General features: G+C 36.8%; 1 protein-coding gene across 1 annotated transcript in view; it reads left to right on the top strand.

The window, feature by feature from the left end:
- The window catches only part of Sycp1 (synaptonemal complex protein 1), a 110,176-nt gene extending 90,089 nt beyond the window's left edge, over positions 1–20,087 (top strand). Inside the window, exons 28-32 of the mRNA XM_042692294.1 lie at positions 4,615–4,674; positions 9,652–9,825; positions 16,189–16,332; positions 19,786–19,875; positions 19,953–20,087. Of these exons, the coding sequence (XP_042548228.1) occupies positions 4,615–4,674; positions 9,652–9,825; positions 16,189–16,332; positions 19,786–19,875; positions 19,953–20,087 (603 nt within the window). The remainder of the gene's footprint in view (positions 1–4,614; positions 4,675–9,651; positions 9,826–16,188; positions 16,333–19,785; positions 19,876–19,952) is intronic.
- Positions 20,088–22,125: the final 2,038 nt, after the last annotated feature.

The raw sequence follows: 22,125 nt of genomic DNA, 5'->3' as shown, positions 1-22,125 counted from the left end.
AGTGTGGCTTAGAGTACAGGTCTTTTGGTCGTGGGGCTTGAACTCTGGGCCTAGGCTCTGTCTGCAGCTCTTCAGCTCAAGGAGAGCACTCTACCACTTAAGACACAGCGCCACTTCCGATTTTCTAGTGGTTTATTGGAGATAAGAGTCCCATGGACTTTTCTTGCCAGGGCTGGCTTTGAACTGTGATCCTCAGATCCCAGCCTCCTGAGTAGCTAGGATTACAGGCGTGAGCCACCAGCGCCCAGCTGAATGTAACTTTTTATCTCTCTGAAATAATAGCCAGTGATTGTAGTTGCTAAGTTGCATGGTAGTGTTAGATTCGTTTTATAAGAAACTGCCAAATTCATTTCCAAGTAATGGTACCATTTTACGTTCCCAGCAGCAGTATATAAGTGATAGTTTCTCTGTGTGCTTGTCAGAAGTCTAATGATGTTATAGCTGTTTGTTTTCCCCCAATGCCTACTTATTATCTACTTACCCTGTTTTATGAAATATGTGTTCATATATCTTATCCATTCTTTAACTAAATTTTTTTCTACTTTGAATTTTGAGGATTCTATTTTAGGGAATACTGATGTTTGTACTCTGGACCTTATGCTTGCTAGACAGGTGCTGTAATACCTGAGCCATGCCTTCAGCTCCTTTTGCTTTGGTTCTTTTTCAAATAAAGCCTTGGGCTTGCTTGGCACTCAGTGCTTCTATTATGATTCTCAAATAGCTGGAATGACAGGTATGCAGCACTAAACACAACTTTTATTGGTTGAGATGGAGGTAGGTTTTATGATCCTCTTTTTTCCATGACTTTAGCTGGGGAGAAAGATGGTAACCATTGTCTGGAGAGGGCCTTCTTGGGATATCCTTCAGAGAGGAGGAATGTCATGCTTTAACATAGTGAACAGCAGAAGGGCAAAGAGACAGAAGGGGTCCATGTACACCCCGTTGTTAATGTCATTTATTTTACCTATAATAGGTTAGCCTTTACTGACACTTTGATCTTCCAGAGATGCCATCTGTTAACTCTGCCACTATAACCAAATTGTGAGTTTGGGAGAGAGCAGATACTCAAATCAACATTGGACAAATGGTTTACAAATATAGTAATTTTGATTATCTACAGTTTCACTTATCCATTGTCACATGTGGTCCAAAAATATTAAATAGAAAAATTCCAGAAATAATGAGTAACAATTATTAATAATTTGTGTGTTTAAAGTTCCGCATCACTGGAATAGTATACTGGAATCTCATGGTATACCCATTTTTTAAAATCTTTTGTCTATTTGCTTCAGTCAGTGTCAATTGATAGTTGTATTGTGACCATTTTGTTTTGTATATTCCATGTATTTTATTTTTAATTCTTCATTGACTTCAGTTGAGTGACTTTCTGCTATTATGACTTAGTGGTAGAGTGCTTACCTAACATGCATGAAGCATTGGGTTCAATTCCTCTGTACCATATAAACAGAAAAAGACACAAGTGAAGCTGTAGCTCAAGTGGTAGAGTACTAGCTTTGAGCAAAAGAAGCTGAGGGACAGTGCCTAAGCCCTGAGTTCAAGCCCCAGGGCTGTCCAAAAAAAGTTATTATATTAGTAATTATAGTTACAGATGTGATATATATTTTGTTTTGAGCTGTTCTTGTATTTCTAGAATAATCCCCATTTGATCATTATATATTTTTTAAAATATGGTATTAGATTTTTTTGTCGGTCATAGGTCTTGAACTCTGGGTTTGGGCACTGTCCCCAAGCTCTTCAGCTCAAGACTAGCACTCTACCACTTGAGTCACAGTGCCACTTCCACTTTTCTGGTGGTTAATTAGAGATAAGAGTTTCATGGACTTTTCTGCCTGGGCTGGCTTTGAACTGTGATCCTAGATCTTAACCTCTTTAGTAGCTAGGATTACAGATGTGAGCCATTAGTACCTGGCTTGCTAATTCTTTTGGAGATAGAATCGAGTGAATTTCTGCCTAAGCTAGCTTTGAAATCTTCCAGATTTCAGCCTCCTGAGTAGCTAGGATTACAGGCATGAGTCACCAGTATCTGTCTTTACTAGTTAACTTTATATTTTGAAATAATATATTAGCACTTCCTCCTACTTCATCTTTTCCCCATCAAGATATAATTTGGCATTTATTTTACTATATAATATAGTCAAGATTTATAAAAATACGTATTCCATTTTTAACCATGATTACTGTGTCTGTTTAACTTGATATTCATATTTACATTTAATATTTATGTTTAATGTGTAGTTTTTTAGTTGTTAATTTTGATCTCAGTTAATATGATAATTACCATTTTTACCTATATACTATGAAGTAGCTTACCAGATGACCCCTAGTTAACTTCGAGTTAAAATATATTGACTTCCTTACAGTTTCATAGTTTGATTTCCTTTCCCTTCCTTTGTCATTTTCCTTCCACTCCTTTTCCTCTTTCTTTTCTCCTTTCTTTTCCCTTTTACTTTCCCTACCCTTCCTTCTTCCCTGCCCTTTCCCCTTTCCTTTTCTTCTTTTCTTCTTTTGTTTTCATTTTCCTTTTTCCTTTCCCTTTCCTTCTTGACATGCTAAGGCTTGAACCTAAAGCCTCTCCCACACTAGGCAAATGCTCTTTGAGGGGACTTTGCCTAGTGATTGAAGTTTATTTACTATCTTCATATGAACAGCGAGTTTCAAGGTTTTCTAGTTGATCATTCCAACTGTCAAATCTCTCTATGGTCAGAAACACAGTGAGGATATGTCACTTGCTGAATTTACTTATTCAAACTGTTTATCAGTATCTAAAGAAATGACCACAGTTTTTAGGTTTTGGAAAGCTCATGAAAAATAGACAGATTAAATGTTGTTTGTCACCCAGCTCTGCTCTTCTTTCACTTTTAACTGGTAAAAAATAAGCATAACATTATAGATCTCTAAGAATCAGTATTTGCTAAAGCAATTTTTAATAATTCATGAGTCTCAATATTTTTGTTCCCAGAACACACATTCTAGGAAGGATGTGATAAGGGTGAGTTATTGCAAGAGTTTGTCCATAAAGACCCCTAGGCTTTCTTTTTATTTATAGTCTGAAACTTGGTCGCAGGGATGTTGTTCTCTCCTCTGGTGGCTCAAGTTCATCTCTCTTTGCCAAGCCATGCCGTAGGTACATTTCATATATTCAGATTATATACAAACTTTAGTAATACCTATTTCTGAAACTAAGAGCTCTTGATCTATTTGCCTGATACCTTTCCTATCAGCAAAAGATAAAGAGATGGGCAGTTATAGAAGATGGTTTCTTCCCTCTAGAATCCAAGACATTCTGAGAGTTAATGAAATATTGCACGTTTAGTAAATACACTGTCCTAGAAGACAGCATTCCAGCCCAGTAGGTTTGAGTTGATCCTAGTTTTCATAACCAAATATCAACCATTATGGATGACAGGATACATAATAGTAACAGCAATACATATATTAAGTCAGTTTATTGCCAGCTTCTTTTTTTGATTAGTTGAGTTCTTTGGTTACTAGCAGTATTGTAGGAGAAGTACTTTGTATACGCACTGAAAATAGATATAGACATAGGCATTATGAGAAAACAGACATTTTAAAAAATGGTACTGAGGTTTGAACTTAGGCCCTTGTCCTTGAAAGGCAGGACTTCTACCATTTAAGCCATGCCTCCAGCCCTGGCAACATAAATTTGATTATTTGAAGTTCTTGGAAAATTTCCCTTCTCTGAAACTTTTTATGGGTTGCTACTGGGACTAAAAGTGTTCTATTGATGATTGTCATATTACATGCATATTCCATTTTCATTTCTGTAGGTCAGGCTTAAATTTTCTTTTTTCTTACTGAATAAATCTTGTAGTTTAGTATATAACACTTGCTCCTCTGACTAAGTTTTCTTTGATTTTTATTTAGACTCTTTCTGTATACACACTATTCTTCAGTAAAAGTTCATTTTATAAATAAGCTGAGAGTCAGCATTTAAGATACTTAATCTTACAGATAACACACTAGAAAACAGAATAATAAAAAATATTTAAAACCAAATAACTGATGAATGGAGATATGGAGGTTGGGTGAATATAGTTTTAATATTCAATGTATATATGTAGAAGTGGAACCTTGTACCTTTGGGGAATGTGTGGGATTGGCAGAGATGAGGCAGAATGATGGAAGGGGAGATAATGATCAAGATGCATTGTACTCATGAAATTACACATGGAATTGAAACTCCTTGTACAACTACTTAAAATAACTAAAAAATTTCTATAAAAAGGAACTAATTTTTTTATTATTTTAGAAGATTGAGACAGATACTTTTTTGGGGGGTTCATGGGACTTGAACTTAAAATGTGGGTGCTGTCTCTCTACCACTTTAACTACATCTCTACTTCTGGTTTTTTTTGGTGATTAATTGGAGATAAGAGTCTCATAGACTTTTCTGCCTGGGCTGGCTTCAAACATGATCCTCAGATTTCATCTTCCAGAATACCTAGGATTTATAGCTGTGAGCCAAAGGCTAATTGCTTTTTTAAAAATATTTAATAGAAAAGATTTTAGTATGAAGATTCGTTATTTATTATTATAGTAATGATGATTTTGTATGTGTTAAATATTTAATAGGAAAAACTGAAAAGAGATGCCAAAGAAAATATAGTCATTCCAAAAGAAAAAGTAGACAAGGTAAGAGTTTTATGTAATTTTGTTCTTGTGATAACAAATTTACTTTATAACATTTACTTAGAAATATTTTTGTTCGTAAATAAGAAGATAACATATATAATTTTAGTTCTTAAATTACTTCACACTGTTGATTAATTCTCAAACATTAGCCAGAATTTTCAAAACTCTTTGTCCTTTAGAGATAATTTTAGTCTTTATAATTCTTTCTATAGTATCATCTTTTCTCTTTTTTTTTTTTTTGTCAGTCGTGGGGGCTGAACTCTGGGTCTAGGCACTGTCCTTCAGCTCTTCAGCTCAAGGCTAGCGCCCTACCACTTGAGCCACAGCGCCACTTCTGGCTTTTTCTGCTTATATGGTGCTGAGGAATTGAACCCAGGGCCTCATGCTTGCAAGGAAAGCACTCTACCACTGAGCCATCTTCCAAGCCTGTATCATCTTAAATTAGGTACATACTCCTATGTATTCCCTCTGAGAAGTTTCTCTATGTAAAGGTAATATACTTTGATTAAAAATTCTCATGCAGCCGGGCACTGGTGACTCATGCCTGTAATCCTAGCTACTCAGGAGGCTGAGATCTGAGGATCAAGGTTCAAAGCCAGCCCAAGCAGGAAAGACCGTGAGACTCCTATCTCCAATAAACCACTAGAAAACTGGAAGTGGTGCTGTAGCTCAAGTGGTAGAGCGCTTGCCTTAAGCTGAAGAGCTGAGGGACAGCGCCCAGACCCAGAGTTCAAGCCCCATGACTGACAAAAAAAAAAAAAAAATTCTGATGCTGCCGGGTGCTGGTGGCTCACGTCTGTAATCCTAGCTACTTGGAAGGCTGAAATCTGAGGATCATGGTTCAAAGCCAGCTGGGGCAGGAAAGTCTGTGAGACTCTTATCTCTAATAAACTACTCAGAAAACTGGAAGTGGTATGCTGGCTCAAGTGGTAGAGCTCTCTAGCCTTGAGCTGAAGAGCTGAGGGACAGTGCCCAGGCCCAGAGTTCAAGCCCCATGACCCACAAAAAAAAAAAATCTGATGCTGGCTGAGGATATAGTAATTGTAGAGCATTATCTAACACACATACAGGCCCTAGGTTTGACCTTTAGCACTTCCAAAAATATTCTAAAGTTTATATTTAGATTTCTGCCACTTGAGCCACAGTGCCACTTCAGGTTTTCTGGTGATTAACTGGAGATAAGAGTCTAATGGGCTTTCCTGCCTGGGCTGGCTTTGAATTGGGATCCTCAGATCTCAGCTTCCTGAGTAGCTAGGATTACAGGTATGAGTCACCGGCGCCTGGCTTCTATTTTGAGTTTTTGTTTACTGTGGGTGTTCTATCACTTGAGAAATACCTTCAGTCTTAATTTGAGTTTTGAGAATACTGAATAAATGAATTTTGTTTTCCTGTTTCAATTCTGAACCAACTGAGATGAAAGATTCTCAAAACAATATTTATTGTTGATAACCAATATTGGATAATATGGTTTATAGCCAATAACAAGAGAACCTATATCCTACTGTGGACTGAACTCAGGACCTTACATGTGCTAGAAGAGTTTCTTAAATCCTAAAATACTAAATTAGACAGATTTACCTATTTTGTCATAAGTAGACCTTGACCTGAGATAGACCTACCTTCATGATAGCCTGTTGTTGTAAATTTATGGATAAAGAAACAGGGCAGATAACTGCTCTCTCTTGTGTTTAAGAGGAGGAATAAGAAAGGGACTGTACTATCTGTATTTGTCTGGTGTTTCCTTCAAGTTTTACCAGTCACTTGAAGTCATTATGTCTCCCTAAGGAAGCAGTGAAAAGTTAGGAATGTTATCCTAGTGGATCATGGAAAGGAAACATGTAAGAAAGCTCCAGATATGGGAAGAAGACTCTATAATGATTTGATAAGACAGGATTTTTGAAGAAGAATTGTAATTTGACCAATATTTTGAAAATAAGTACAAATTATAGTCTTCTCAGTCCCCACACACGTTATGATTATAATCAAACTGAAAGTGAGAATCAGCATGGTTTTGGGAACAGCTCACTTGTTAGGCCCAGTTTTGTAACATTTGATTTTAAAGACAGAGAAGAAGGACATATTGAACCTATTAGAGAATATTTAGTGCTTTCTTGTCTCAGATACAACACTAAGATACTTGAAAACATTGTATTTGAAGAAATTATCATCATAATAAAATAAACCAACAGGACTATAGTCTTAGTGATTGATAAAGATAAGTAAATTGTTTAAACACTAATATTCTTTTATAAATGTAGACTCTATTACTGAGATGTTTTAGTTCATATATAATTCTGTAATAAATATAGTATAACAAAAAATCTTTGTGTCTGTTATAAGATATTATCTGCTGTCTATATTATCTGGGATGTTTGGATAGTATATGTGTTTAAACAATACCGGTTGCTCATGCCTGTAATCCTAGCTACTCAGGAGGCTGAGATAGGAGGATCATGGTTCAAAGCTAGCCCAGGCAAGAAAGTCCGTGAGACTCTTATCTCCAATAAACCACCAGAAAACCGGAAGTGGTGCTGTGGCTCAAGTGGTAGAGCACCCACCCACAACTGACAAATACACAACAAAACAAAACCAAAGACATGAAATACAACTAGGTCACTTTTGGCTACACTACTGAAATATCACAGTCATTATATAATAGTCATCAAGTTTATCAAGTGTTTATGACTTGGGATAAGATACTTCTTCATGCCATGAAATAAGAGCGTTATGATACTAAAGTCCATGAGATAGTTTTTGTTTAAAAGTTCTGTGTATATTTATGACTGGTAGTATAACATTCATAAAATATAATTTGAAAGGGAAGGTGTGTTTCCATGATGGCTATAATTATGTAAAGGGATAAGTATTCTCCAGTGTGGGATGAGAAGGGTCTTATTAGGCCATCAGGTAAATGTCAGTTCCCTGACATAACCACAAGATGGTGATACAGCAACTTTAAATTGCTTTTCTCAGGCCTACAGTTGGAACCTTCAGCTTGTCATGTTTGAATGTTCTAATTGTAACTCCTTACAAATCCAGGAAGCAGGAAAAGAATTACTTTTATTAGAACTGTGCTATTAAGGATGATGTAGAAATATGTAGGGAAAAGGATACAGAAATAGAACTTTGAAGAAAGGATACCAAAATTTATACATGCTGGAAAAAATGAGTCATTTCATAATTACTAGAACTAGTCAAGAAAGCTACAAATCACTTTGTTTAGCTTCTTGGTTTTATAAAGATGAATAAATTTGAGCCTGCAGATGCTTGGATATTTAAAGTTAGCTAGCAAAATATTTAGAAGTTATCTAGGTAAATAATTAGATATTTATATATCTAGTAAAATATTTAGAAGTATTTTTCCAAATAGTCATACAGACATATAATCTTGTACTTTCATATCTACTATTTAAAATCAGTGTAAATACAACCACCAACTTTGGGAATGTGTGAGTGTGTGTTACATTCTTTTAAATAAATGATTGCCATAATTGCACTTATGGAGATGACAGTGACCAAAGAAGAGGCAAAATAGAAAGTAATAACATAAGTTTCATGTAAGATTCCATTAAGTCAATTGTTACTAGATTTGAGGGTCAGATATGTAACTCAGTAGTAAAGTGCTTGTCTAGCACCTCGCCTATAACTAACTTTTACTAAAAATCTGGGTTAGGTGGTAAAGAAATGAGTATACAAAGTAGAAAAAGGATGAATGGAAATGAGTTGAAATAATGTCAGTTATTTAAAAGTTCAATTTGTTTATTTTTAGAATCTACTACTTGAGCTATGTCTCCAGCTCTTTTGTTTTTATTTGTTATTGAGATAGGGTCTCATGACTTTACCTTGGCTAGATTCAAACTCGAGATCCAGCTAGGCACCTATAATCCTAGCTACTCAGGAGGCTGAGATCTGAGGATCGCAGTTCAAAGCCAGCCCAGGCAGGAAAGCCCGTTAGACTCTTATCTCCAATAAAGTACCAGAAAACCGGAAGTGATGCTGTGGCTCAAGTGGTAGAGTGCTCACCTTGAGCTGAAGAGCTGAGGTTCAGTGCCCAGGCCCAAGTTCAAGCCCCATGATCGATAAAACAGCAACAAATTCGAGTTCTGTGGCCTGTGCCTATTGAGTAGCTGGCTTCTCATTATTTACTATGATTTCCCCCGTTTTTGAGCATAAATGAGGCTGCTGAAATTGAGAGGGAAGAAAGGTAGAGAGGAGGATTAAATGAGGAGAGGGAAAAGAAAGAGACTAGGGAGAAAGGGAGGGAGAAATAGAAGGAGGAAAAAAATGAATGAAAACATAGGATGAAGGAAATTATTCTGTGGGTTTTAGGCCATTAGAATGAAGGATAGATTGAAGTTGTTTTTTTTTTTTACCACAGGAGATTTTTTTTTAAGAATCTTCAGCTTCTGATCAATAGATAGTTGAAATCTCACTTGTTTTAACAGTAGCTTTGTGAATATAAGCAGCAGTGGATACTATATACATCTTAAATGGACTCTGATCAGTAATACATCTGGAATTAAATTCTAGTTCATTTCAGTCCTAATACTACTAGTTATTTTACAGAAGTAACTATAACCATTAGGAGCCAGACCTGATAGTATAAACCTGTAATCTCAAAACTTAGACTGAAGCCAGGCTCCAGTATCTCAACGCCTGTAATAATAGGATCTTGGTTCAAAGCCATCCTAGGCAAAAAAGTCCATGAGACTCTTATCTCCAACTAACCACCAGAAAACCGGAAGTGGTACTGTGGCATAGGTGGTAGAGCGCTAGCCTTGAGCTAAAGAGCTAAGGGACAGCACCCAGGCCCAGAGTTCAAGACCCATGACGGACAAAAAAAAACGAAACAAAACAACTTAGACTGAGGCAGGAGGACCTGGAGTTTGAGGTAAGTCTGGGCTACATCATGAGACCCTGTCACACAAATCAAACAATAAAATTAATGATGGTTTTATTCACTTTTGTTTGATTCAGAAAACACAGACATATGCACTGGAATCATCTAAAGTTCCTTACCAGAAATTTGATTCTAAAGCAACTCCTCCACAAAATATATCTCGAAATTTTTCATCAGTCGACCATGGCAAATCCAAAGATAAAAGAGACTATCTGTGGAGTAAAGGCAATTTATCTTCATCATTACCAAAGGTTCGTTGCTAAAATTTCTAAGATAGTAATTTTATAAATAAAAAGGTTCTGGTTTCATGAATCTATACCTAATAACATATACACATATGAATCTACTGAGTGTGAAATGCTTTCATTTTTTTTTAGTTCACACAACTTATTGGTATCTTGAGCTGATATTTATCAGTATAATAACTTGCAGTAACTTGCTGGTCATTCATTTACCAATGCATAAATCTAATGTGGGAAATCAGGTTCTGACTTGATGGTTAACATTGTTATCCATTTGCTCCTTTTACTCTTTATCTGACCCCATCTTGCTAGAGTCCTTTATTTTGCAGTCATCTTGGAGTAGATAGTACAAGCAAGGTGACTTAACATTAGCTATCATCCATATGTTTGTTAAGCTCTAGTGAACCTCCATGACCTTGCCATGCCAAATAGCTGTGCAGAATTTTCTCTTTCTTACATTGTTCTGCTCTTGGCCATTGGTAGCTTTCTAATTTCCATTTTCTCTGCCCAACTAGAAACGAAGCTAAACAACTTGGTTTTCTAGGTTCATATCCTTTTAGGGATTGAGATGTCAGTCTCTTCTTTTTGACACCTTTATAAGCCCACTCTTGGAGTTCCTGATTCACTTCTCTTACAAGTTGAAGTGAAAAGTATTTCAATTGTGTGGCAGTGGGGGTGCGGGGGGTGCATGGGTGCCAGTGCTGGGGCTTGAACTCAGAGCCTAGGCACTTTTTTACCTTTTTGCTCATGGCTAACACTCTACCACTTGAGCCACAGCTCTACATCTGGCTTCTTGGTCATTAATTGGAGATAAGATTCTTTCAGGCTTTCCTGCTCAGGCTTGTTTTTTGAACTATGATTCTCAATCTCAGCCTCCTGAATACTTAGGATTACAGGTATAAGCTTCCAGTGCCCTCACAGTATGTATTCAGTTTGTCTTTACCTACTACATTGAAATTTCATGCTATTTTTTTTGTTTCCTTAAAGTAATTGGGAATGGAAAAAACTGCATCTGAGAGATTGTTTTCCTGATTTCTTTCTCAGGCTATTTGTTATTGGTGTAGAGAAAAGTTATACAGATTTTTGCATGCTGATTTTGTAGTTTGCTACTTTGCTTGAAAATGTTCGTCATATCTAAGTGTCTTCTAGTGAAGTCATTAGGGTATTTTAAGTATGCAATCATAAACTGTGCAAAGTGGAATGATTTGACTCCTTCTTGACTTACTTGTATTCATTTATTTCGCCTTATTGCTCTGGCTAAGAATTCAAACACTGTTGAATAAGAATGGAGAGAGGCAGCACCCTTTTCTTGTTCTTTAGTGGAAATGTTTTCAAGTCTTCGCTATTTGGAATATGTTGGCAACAGGTTTGTTCTACATAGTCTTTATTATGTTGGATTATTTTCCTTGTGTTTTTAGTTTTTCCAGGCTTTTATTATGAAAAGGCTTTGAATTTTGCCAAAGGCTTTTCCTGCATCTATTGAGATGACTCTGTGATCTTTTTTTTTTGGTCGGGTGGTGAGGCCTGAACTCTGGGCCTGGGCGCTGTCCCTCAGCTCTTCAGCTCAAGGCTAGCACTCTACCACTTGAGCCACAGCACCATTTCCGGCTTTTTTCTTTTTGCTTATGTGGTGCTGGGGAATCGAACCCAGGGCCTCATGCATGCAAGGCAAGCACTCTACCACTGAGCCACCTTCCCAGTTCCAACTCTGATCTTTTAACCTTGATTTTATTTGTTATTATATTTATTTGAGAATGTTGTGTTATCCTTGCATTCCTGGAATAAATCCATCTTGAGCATGGCTTATGAACTTTATAATGTGATTTTTCGATTCAGTTGTTAGGATTTCATTAAGGAATTTTGTGTCTGTGTTCATGAAGGAAGTTTATCTATAGTTTTCTCTCACTCTTTTTTTTTTTTTTTTTTGTCTTATCCAGTTTTGGCTTTAGTGTAATACTGGCCATTGGATGAGTTTGGAAGCATTCCTTCTCTTTTTCTCTCTTTTTTTCCTTTGTTGGTCTTGAGCCTGGGCATTGTTCCTGAGCTCTTCAGCTCAAGGTGAGCACTCTACCAAGTGAGCCACAGCTCTACTTCCAGTTTTCTGGTGGTTTATTGGAGTCTCAAAGACTTTCCTGCTTGGGCTGGCTTTGAACCACTATCCTCGGATCTCAGCCTCCTAAGTAGCTAGGATTACAGGGATGAGCCACCGGTGCCTGGCCTTCTCTTTCTTTTTTATGGAATGGCTAGAAATGCATTAGTGTTTGTTGTTGCTGGTGTGTGTACTTGATCTTGTAGTTAGGGCTGCATGCATTTCGTTAGTTTGCTTGTTTTTGGCTTGCACTCTACCAGTTGAGCTATGCCTTCAGTATGGCATTTCATTGCCTAATTGGAGATGGAGGCTAAAGAGTAGTTTGGATTAAAGGTGTGAGCCATTGGAGCATGGTGTTGTTTAAATGTCAGAATTCAGCCTTGAATCCATGTTTCTGAATTATTCTCTTTGTTTTAGAGACTTATTATTGCTGCAGTGTCACTACATTTAACTTTTTAGGTTGTTTGTATCTCCTTGGTTCAATTTTGGTAGGTCATATATGTCTAGAAATTTATTCAGTTTTTTTTCTAGCATTTCCAATTTGAAAATAAGTTTCCAAAAATATACCCTAATGATTTTCTGGAGTTTAGTGTTATCTACTGTACTCCTTTCATCTCAAATTTTACTAATTTGTATTTTCTGTTTCCCCCTCCCTTTTGGGTTAGTGTAGCTAAAGATTTGTCAATCTTATTTTCTTTTTTAATGAATCAATTCTTTGTTTCATTGTTTTCTTTGTATTTTTTAAGTCTTCATGTCATTAATTTCCACTCTGATATTTATTATTTCTTTCATGTAGTAATTATCATTGACCTTTTCTCACTTTTTTTAAAGAGCTTGAAGTGCATCAAATTATTTATTTGAAATCTGTCTTGATTTCTTTTTTTTTGTGCTGGTCCTGGTACTTGACCTCAGGGCCTGGGTGCTGTCACTGAGCTTTTATGCTCATTGCTAGCACTCTACCACTTGAGCAATAGCTCCACTTCTGGCTTTTTGGGGTTAATGGGAGATAAGGGTCTTGCAGACTTTCCTGCCTGGCTTGGCTTTGAACCATGATCTTCAGATCTCAGCCTCTGAGTAGCTAAGATTACAGGTGGGAGCCACTGGTGCTTGGCTGATTTTTTGGGGGGGGAGGGGTCTGGTCGTGGGCCTGAACTCTGGGCCTGGGCGCTGTCCCCAGCCCTTCAGATCAAGGCTAGCGCTCTACCACTTGAGCCACAGCGCCACTTCCGGCTTTTTTCTTTTTGCTTATGTGGTGCTGAGGAATCGAACCCAGGGCCTCATACATGCAAGGCAAGCGCTCTACCACTGAGCCACCTTCCCAGCCCTGGCTGATTTTTTTTTTAAGGTGTACATTTGTGGTTATAAATCTTAGCTGTATCCTTTGCTACATCCCTTTATCCTTATATCCCTTTATTCACAATCTAGCGATTTTGTTTTCTTTTTCATTTGATTATAGGAATTTTGATTCCTAATTTCCTCAAACCACTGATTATTCAAAGTATAGTATTCATTCTCCATGTTTTATTATATTTTATGTAGTTTCTTGCTGCCGATTGATGGTTTTATTATATGATACAATATAAGAAATTCATTTTAAAAAGATCTGCTTTATTCCTTAATATGTGCTCTGTATTGGAGAAAATTCTATGGGCTGCATTCCATGGATGTTGAGAGGAATATTCTGTAGATGTCTATGAAGATTGTATGCTGATTTTTTTGGTCTCCATTGATGAAAGTGAAATCATTCACTATTACTGGCTCCAGATCTAATGTTCCTTTATTTTATGAAAAAATGTACATACCAATACTTGATGCATATATATTTACAGTCATTATATCTTCTTGATGGATTGTTCCCTTTATTAATATCTCTTTTGACTAATTTGGGCTTAAAATCTGTTTTGTCAAATATCATTATGGCTACTTCTTAGTTTTGAATTCCACTTGCTTAAAATACCATTTTCCATCCTTCACTGTCAGTCTGTTTCTTTGCCAGTCAAAGAGTTTTGTGCAGAAAGCAAATAGTTAGATCTTGTTTTTAATTTATTGTACCTCTTTTAACTGGAGAATTGACATTTATTTACATTATCACTAAAACCATAATGGAAAGATTCTGGACTTAACCGATTAGGGTTTAATTGCCACCTGTTTTTGGATGTTCGTTTCTTTACCTAGATTTGGAGGTTATCTGCTGTAATTTTATTGAGTAGGTTTTCTATGTCTTTATATCTCAGTGCCTTCTTCTATACCACAGAGTCATATATGTAGTCTTTAACATGTCCTTGAGGTCCTGAAGATTATGATCATGATATTTTCTTGACTTGTCTTCAACCTCTTATATCCTTTCTTCTGCTTGGTATAGTCTACTATTGATGCTATTCAGTTTTCACTTGATTTGCTTTTGAAATTTGTTGTTTACAGTCTCTATCTCTTTAATTCTTCATCCAAGTCCTGAATTAATATCATTATATCATCCATCTGCCATAATAGCAGAAATGCTAAAAGAAACCAGATAAATGTAAGAAAAACCAATTAAAGACAGCTAATACACAATCAATAAGCACAGAAAAGTGGTAAAAGTAATGTAGACTGAACTGTGAAGTTAAATATTCATAAGGTAGCTAATAATAAAAGAATGATATGAAGAGGAAGAAGGGAAAGGGAAAAAGAAATATGAGCAAAATTAAGAAAAAAGGAAAGGAGGAACAAAGAAAAAGAATGAGAAAAAGGAGTAGGGAAAGATTAAAAATCCAGTTAAAAAAATAAAGAAAAGGGGCTGGGAAGGTAGCTCAGTGGTAGAGCACTTGCCTTGCATGCCTGAGGCCCTGGGTTTGATTCCTCAGCACCACATAAGCAGGAAAAAAAAAAAAGCCAGAAGTGGTGCTATGGCGCAAGTGGTAGCGTGCTAGCCTTGAGCTGAAGAGCTGAGGGACAGTGCTCAGGCCCAGAGTTCAGGCCCCACGACCGAACCCCAAAAAAAAAAAATAAATAAATAAATAAAATAAAAAAATAAAGAAAAAAAGACATATACTTAGGTGCCAATGGCTCAGGCCTGTCATTCTAGCTATAAAGGATCATGGTTGTTTTGTTTTGTTTTGTCGGTTGCGGGGCTTGAACTCTGGGCCTGGGCGCTGTCCCTCAGCTCTTCAGCTCAAGGTGAGCGCTCTACCACTTGAGCTACAGCGCCACTTCCGGTTTTCTGGTGGTTTATTGGAGATAGGAGTCTCACGGTCTCTCCTACCCGGGCTGGCTTTGAACCAGGATCCTCAGATCTCAGCCTCCTAAGTACTCTGGGTCTGGGTGCTGTCAGCTCAAGGCTAGCGCTCTACCACTGGAGCCACAGTGCCACTTCCGGCTTTTTCTGTTTATGTGGTGCTGAGGAATCGAACCCAGTGCCTCATGCTTGCAAGGCATGCACTCTACCGCCGAGCTACCTTCCCAGCCCCATCATGGACTTTTCTTATGATCCTTGTATCTCAGCCTCCTGAGTAGCTAGGATTACACAGCCACGTGCCACCAGCACCCAGCTTTATTTTGTCTCTTTGTATACTACTTTTTCTGTCTTTTTTGGCATAACTCAGGAAAGAACAAAGAAAGTGAATTTGTGTGCGTATTATGTGTTAGTACCAGGGCTTTACTCAGAGACTCGAGCTTTTGCTTAGCTTTTTTGCTCATAGCTGAGTCTCTACTGCTTGAGCTATACTTCCCAGACCAGTGCTATGCTACTTAATTAGAGATAGGATCTTGTTGGAATTTTTCTCAGACTGTGAACTATGAACCTCACATCTCATAAATAGGTTTACAGATGTGAACCTCTGGCCCCTTTTATTTTTTGGAAGAAAGAGTATTTTTAGTATCAAAAACATCTGAATTAATTTCTGTTAAAATTTCTGCTTCATTATTTGCTAGAAATGGAGATTTCTTATTGCTCAAAACTCAAATTGCCTTGAAATGATTTATTAATAGGGGGCTTGAACTCAGGGCCTGCACGTTATCCCTGAGCTTCTTTATGCTCAAGGTCTAGCACTCTACTGCTTTAAGCCACAGTGCCACTTCCAGTTTTTGAATGGTTAATTGGAGATAAAAGTCTCAAGGGGACTTTCCTGCTCTGGCTGGCTTTGAACCACAATTCTTAGAGCTCAGCCTCCTGAGTATCTAGGATTATAGTCATGAGCCACCAGCACCTGGTGATTTATTACATTCTTTTATATATATATATATATATATATATATATATATCTTTTTGTTAATATGATAATGTATTCCTTTTTGCTTTTGCATAGGTCTATACAGTGAGGACCCCAACCAAAATAAAAAAGCATCCAAGACAAGATAAGAATATACACATTGAAGAAAAAAATAAAAAGAGAAGAACAGTCTTTGACTTTGATACTCATTCAGACAGTTCAGAAAATACTGATCTCTTGGTAAAACAATTATAATTAGTACTTCTTTTCTGATTCATTATTTGAATTCTTTTTTTTTTTTTTTCTGTGCTGGTACTAGGGCTTGATCTCAGGACTAGTGGGCTGTCCTTTTACTTTTTCTGTCAAGGATAGTGCTCTGCCACTTGAGCCACAGCTTTACTTGCAACCTTTTGGTAGTTAATTGGAGGTAAGAATCTCATTGGCTTTTATACCTGGCTGGCTTCAAACCATGATCCTCAGATCTCAGCCTCCTGAGTAGCTAGGCTACCAGCATTTGGCTTGCATTATTTTTTTAATGTATATTTAGTGTATGTACAAGGTATACACCAATAGTGACATATACAGCAAACCTTTATTATAACACAGAACCCTTATACTTTTGTGGCATTTTTGAAAAATTAGGGTTATACTAGTCAAACAAAATTCAGAGATCAACAGATTCAATTTTAAAAACATGTATTTAACATTTGCTTTTGATCTCAAGACACAATTTGTTGAAAGTGAAAGGATGGAAAAAGTTTCATGTAGTAACAAAAAAGATCTGGTGTGGCTATATCATTATCAGATAAAATAGACTTTAAATCAAAAAGTATAATAGACAAAAAGTGTATATTAATGAAAGATTTGGTACAGCAAGGAAATAAGTCATTTTAAAACATTAACTTACAGGCTTTTAAAATATACAAGGCAAAACTTCATAGAATTGAAAAAATACACAATTTTGTAGTATTTTTTATTTTTATTTATTTTTGCCAGCCCTGGGGCTTAAAATCAGGGCCTGGGAATTGTCCCTGAGCTTCTTTTGCTCAAGGCTAGTACTCTACCACTTGAGCCACAGCGTTACTTCTGGCCTTTTCTGTTTATGTGGTACTGAGGCATTGAACCCAGGGCTTCTTGCATGCTAGGCAAGCACTCTACCACTAAGCCACATTCCTAATCCTGGAGTATTTTTTTAATATACTTACACCACTTGTAGTAATGGATAGAATCACCAGAAAAATAAACATAAGCAAAGTAAGAGAGGACTTGAGGGACACAACACTAGCAAACAGAACACTATCAAACAATAATACAGTGAGTACATTTTCTTATGTGCATTGGATATTCTCCAGACTGTATGCTACTCCACATTACAGATCTTGAGCATCTTTTTAAATACACCGTCAGCCAGGTGCCAGTGGCTCACACCTATGATCCTAGCTACTCAGGAGGTTGAGATCTGAGGATCGCAGTTCAAAGCCAGCCTGGGTAGGAAAATCCTTGAGACTCTTATCTCCAATAAACCACCAGAAAACGGGAAGTGGCGCTGTGGCTCAAGTGGTAGAGCAGTAGCCTTGAGCTGAAGAGCTGAGGGACAGTGCCCAAGCCCAGAGTTCTAGCTCCACGACTGACCCCACCCCCCCAAAAAAATGCACGTCATATAAAGCATTTTGTGCAACCACAATGAGATAGAATCAGTATGAAAATGATAACTAGAATGTAAAATTTATGGAAATCAGTACACTTTCAACGGATGAAAGATTTAGAGATCTTCTCTCTGATATGTGGAAATTAAATATAGAACACACTGGGATATGATAAATTATACGGTATTTTGGACACACAGAGTGTGTCCAAAAGAAGACACTTTTAGGAGACAAGCACAAAGGCACAACCCCTATGTTCCTCTCTATAAAATCATATACATACACATGTACTTATATATCTTAAAATGAACTTCAAGATAGGAAAACAGATCTCTTTTAAAAATATTTTATCTTTTGATGATTCTACCTTCTTTATGTATGGTATATTCACATGTATATCAGGGGTGGGAGGCAAGGGTACAGAACTCGAGGGAAAAAATGGTTAAAAATCTCAACAGTGGAGCTCACTGAACACTATTGAAAGTGGGTGGAAAGGGGATGAAGACTTTACGAAAGGAGATGTATTCATTTCCTGACTCATGTAATTGTAATCCCTCAGAACAGCACTTTTACAATAACAATAAAGTGAATTTTAAAAATATTTAGAGATGAAAGAAAAGAAAAACAATATACCAAAATGTATGGGATACAATAAAGCCAGTGCACAGAGGAAATTTGTAATTATAAATGTTTTAATTTGAAAAATACCTTAAATGAGCAGTCAAAACATTAGGTTGGAGTTTAGCCCAAGTGATAGAGTGCTTACTTAGTATGTGCAAGACCCTGGTTCAGTCCCCAACACTGAAGAAACTTTATGCAACTATAAGTGAAGAGAAAACTGAGCCACGCCTAGAAGAAGGGAAAAAATGGATATTGGGCAGAGATAAATTAGAAACTAGAAACAGTATAGTGATTAAGACACTCATTTTAGATCTAAAGACACAAATTGATTGAAAGTAAAAGGAATGAGTAAAATGTTTTATGCCAGCTGGGCTCACACCTTTAATCCTAGTTACTCAGGAGGCTGAGATCTGAGGATTAAGGTTTGAAGCCAGCCCAGGCAGGTTAATTGGTTATCTCCTATTAGCCACCCATAAACCAGAAGTAGAGCTGTGGCTTAAGTGGTAGAGTTCTAGCCTTGAGAACAAAAGCTCAGGAACAAGGCTCTTGCCCTCAATTCAAGGCCCAGAACTGGCACAGGAAAAAAAAAAAATCTGGTTTTTTTTTTTTTTTTTTTTTTTGCAAATTGAGTTGATTTCTATTTCTCCTTCCTTCCTTCCTTCCTTCCTTCCTTCCTTCCTTCCTTCCTTCCTTCCTTCCTTCCTTCCTTCCTTCCTTCCTTCCTTCCTCCCTCCCTCCCCCCTTCCTTCCTTCCTTTCTTTCTTTTCTTTCTTTCTTCTTTCTTTCTTTCTTTCCTTCTTTCTTTCTTTCTTTCTTTCTTTTCTTTCTTTCTCTTTCTTTCTTTCTTCTTTCTTTCTTTCTTTCTTTCTTTCTTTCTTTCCCTTCCTTCCTTCCTTCCTTCCTTCCTTCCTTCCTTCCTTCCTTCCTTCCTTCCTTTCTTTCTTTCTTTCTTTCTTTTCTTTCTTTCTTTCTTTCTTCTCTTTCTTTCTTTCTTTCTTTCTTTCTTTCTTTCTTTCTTTCTTTCTTGTTTTTGGTCAGTCCTGGGGCTTGAACTCTGACTCTGGGCACTGTCCCTGAGCTCTTCAGCTCAAGGCAGTGAGTATTGTACCACTTGAGCCACAGTGCCACTTCTGGTTTTCTGGTGGTTAATTGGAGATGAAAGTTTCATGGACTTTCTGCCCGGTCTGGTTTTGAACTGCAGTCCTAAGATCTCAGCCTCCTGAGTAATTAAGATTACAGGCATGAGCCACCAGTACCTGGCTTTGATTTCATTCTTGTCTTCTTTCATTTTTTTCTTTCTCCTCATCCCCTCCTGTTTCCTCCTTCCTTGTTCTATTCTTGTTTCTCATATGTAGTATGTTGATAAAGTTTCAGTAATACAGTGTTAATGATGGCAGTGCTAATAATATTTCTATTTTTCTTCAAGAGCATGGTTTCAGAAGAAGAGACATTTAACAAACTATATAATGATAACAATCCATCTGCTTCTCATCTTTGTGTTAGAACACCAAAACAGGTATCTTTTAAGTTTTATTTCAGAAAGCAAATTTTAAAAGCCATTAAAAAAAAATAACTATTTTACTTTGTATTTAGACTCCCTCATCTCTAACAACTCCTGGATCTGTGAAGTATGGAAGTCTGAGAAAAGTTCAAGAGAACCGTTGGGCTGTAATTAATAAAATGGATAGGAAGAGAAAACAAAAGGAAGCAGAAAAGTTATTTGGTTAATATCAGAAAAATCAATGTAATAATGTAGCTTAATATCAAATTTATAGTTCATGTTTAATTCTTTTACAGAGCTAAAATATACTTGAAATTGTGACTAAAATAATTTGTTTCTTAGTATTTTGTCTAAATGAAATAACTATATTATCTGAAAATTTGTTATATTCAGATTATATGATTGTATTTTGTTACTTTTGCTTGTATTTAATACTGAGTTTTCAAATCTTTACATTTAACCCTTGAATGCTAGACATGCATTATTGAGATCCATTCTTACTTTACTATTAAAATACATTGGATGTGAAGAAATGTCTCATTGATCCTATAAGGATATTGAATAGCTAATCATAATCTTAAGTTTTAAAAATCTTTTTTTCTCCTGAAATTTGTATGTGATCTGCCTTTTCTGGTGTTCTAAAATCTCTACCTATCAGCACTTTTCTTTTTCAAGATTTTAGAAGTTTTCTGATACTACTCTGTTGAATATGTTTCTTATGCTTCCTCAGTACTCATAAGTCACAAGTTTTATGAGTCTTCATATAAAGTCTTTTAATTGAGTCCTTAAGTCCTTACAAACTGCTTTAATATTTTCTTTCTTTCTTTTTTCCCCCTGTATTTTCTTCTGTCTTTAAAAGTCCAGAAATTCTGTCTGCTGTCTCATCTCTGCTGGAGAGGATTTTCACTTTACTTTTCATCTCTTGTCTTTCAGTTCAATTGTTTTTCAGGATTTCTTTTTTTGTTATTGTTTTTTGGTCGGTTGTGGGGCTTGAACTCAGGGCTTGGGCACTGTCCCTGTGCTCTTCAGCTCAAGGCAAACGCTCTACCACTTGAGCCACACACCACTTCCGGTTTTCTAGTGGTTTGTTTGAGATAAGAGTCTAACGGACTTTCCTGCCTGGGCTGGCTTTAAACCTTGATCCTCAGATCTCAGCCTGCTGAGTAGCTAGGATTACAGGCGTGAGCCACCAGCGCCAGGCTCAGGATTTCTTTTTATTGAGATCATCTTTATTTTTCTTGTATTGACTTCATTAGTTTATTTGTGACTTCGTGATCTCTTGGTATTTATCTGTATTCTCTCTGAGCTCATTTAACTCTTGTATTTAATTCATTTTAATTTTCATCTGTGTTCTCATTAAATACCTTTCTTTCTTTGTTTACTATTTCAGTTTGTGTGGCTGCTTGAGGAGGTCCTCTTCTACTTCACTGAAAATTCTTAACAGTCTTTGGAGCTCATTACACAGGGTTTCCTCTATTTTCTTGTTTTTCTGGCCTTTTTTGTATAGTTGTTTTCTGGAGGTGTTGTATTTCCTTTCTTATTTCTTGTTGTTTTACTTGGATTTTTCTTGGGTTTTACTCATTTGAAGACTCTTCGTTGTTTGGGCCTTCAGTTGTCTTCAGACAAGTGTCTTCGTGGTGGGTTATTTTCTATATTCTCACTGGGGAATGGGATATGATGAGGCAGATACCTTATATCCTTAGTGTGGCATATAATTCATTCATGAAGAGGAGTGTTGATATTATGAGTTGGATATCTGTGAAAAAGAAGACTTATAGGGTAAGAAGGATGAGGTGAGGCTAGCTACTAGTGAGAACAATGAGAAAAAAAAGGGAAGGAAAAGAAACCAAAAAATCAAGTAACCAACCAAACAAAAATCAAAACAATGACAGAAACAAAAGCTCCCAGTCAGTTTTCCATCCTTCGTTGTTAGTTCTTCAAAATGGTCCATACTTCTACTCTTACATCCCACTTTGGGATCTGTTTTGAACACATATATTACCATCTACTGGGAGAGGAAGCCTGTGTCTCTCTTGAGATTTCCTCTTTGCCTTGTTCAGGCTATACTGTGTGTCCTGGCAGTGCCACAGGGCAATGTAAAAGTTTATAAGTCTCTTATGGTGCTCTTCAAAGAGAAGAGAAATGGTCCTGATTTGTTGTTTCCACCCAATTAGCAGACATGTATCTGACCTTCTGCCACAGCTGGAATTCTCCGCTGGTCTGGACCACTCAGGCAGGTGTCCTTGGGAAGAGGTGAATTATATC

This window comes from Dipodomys spectabilis, unplaced genomic scaffold (genome assembly GCF_019054845.1).
Source record: "Dipodomys spectabilis isolate Male_0828 unplaced genomic scaffold, ASM1905484v1 ptg000148l, whole genome shotgun sequence".
Lineage (NCBI taxonomy): Eukaryota > Metazoa > Chordata > Mammalia > Rodentia > Heteromyidae > Dipodomys > Dipodomys spectabilis.
The sequence above is the reverse complement of the archived record's forward strand: the minus strand, read 5'-3'. Positions and strand labels throughout refer to the sequence as shown.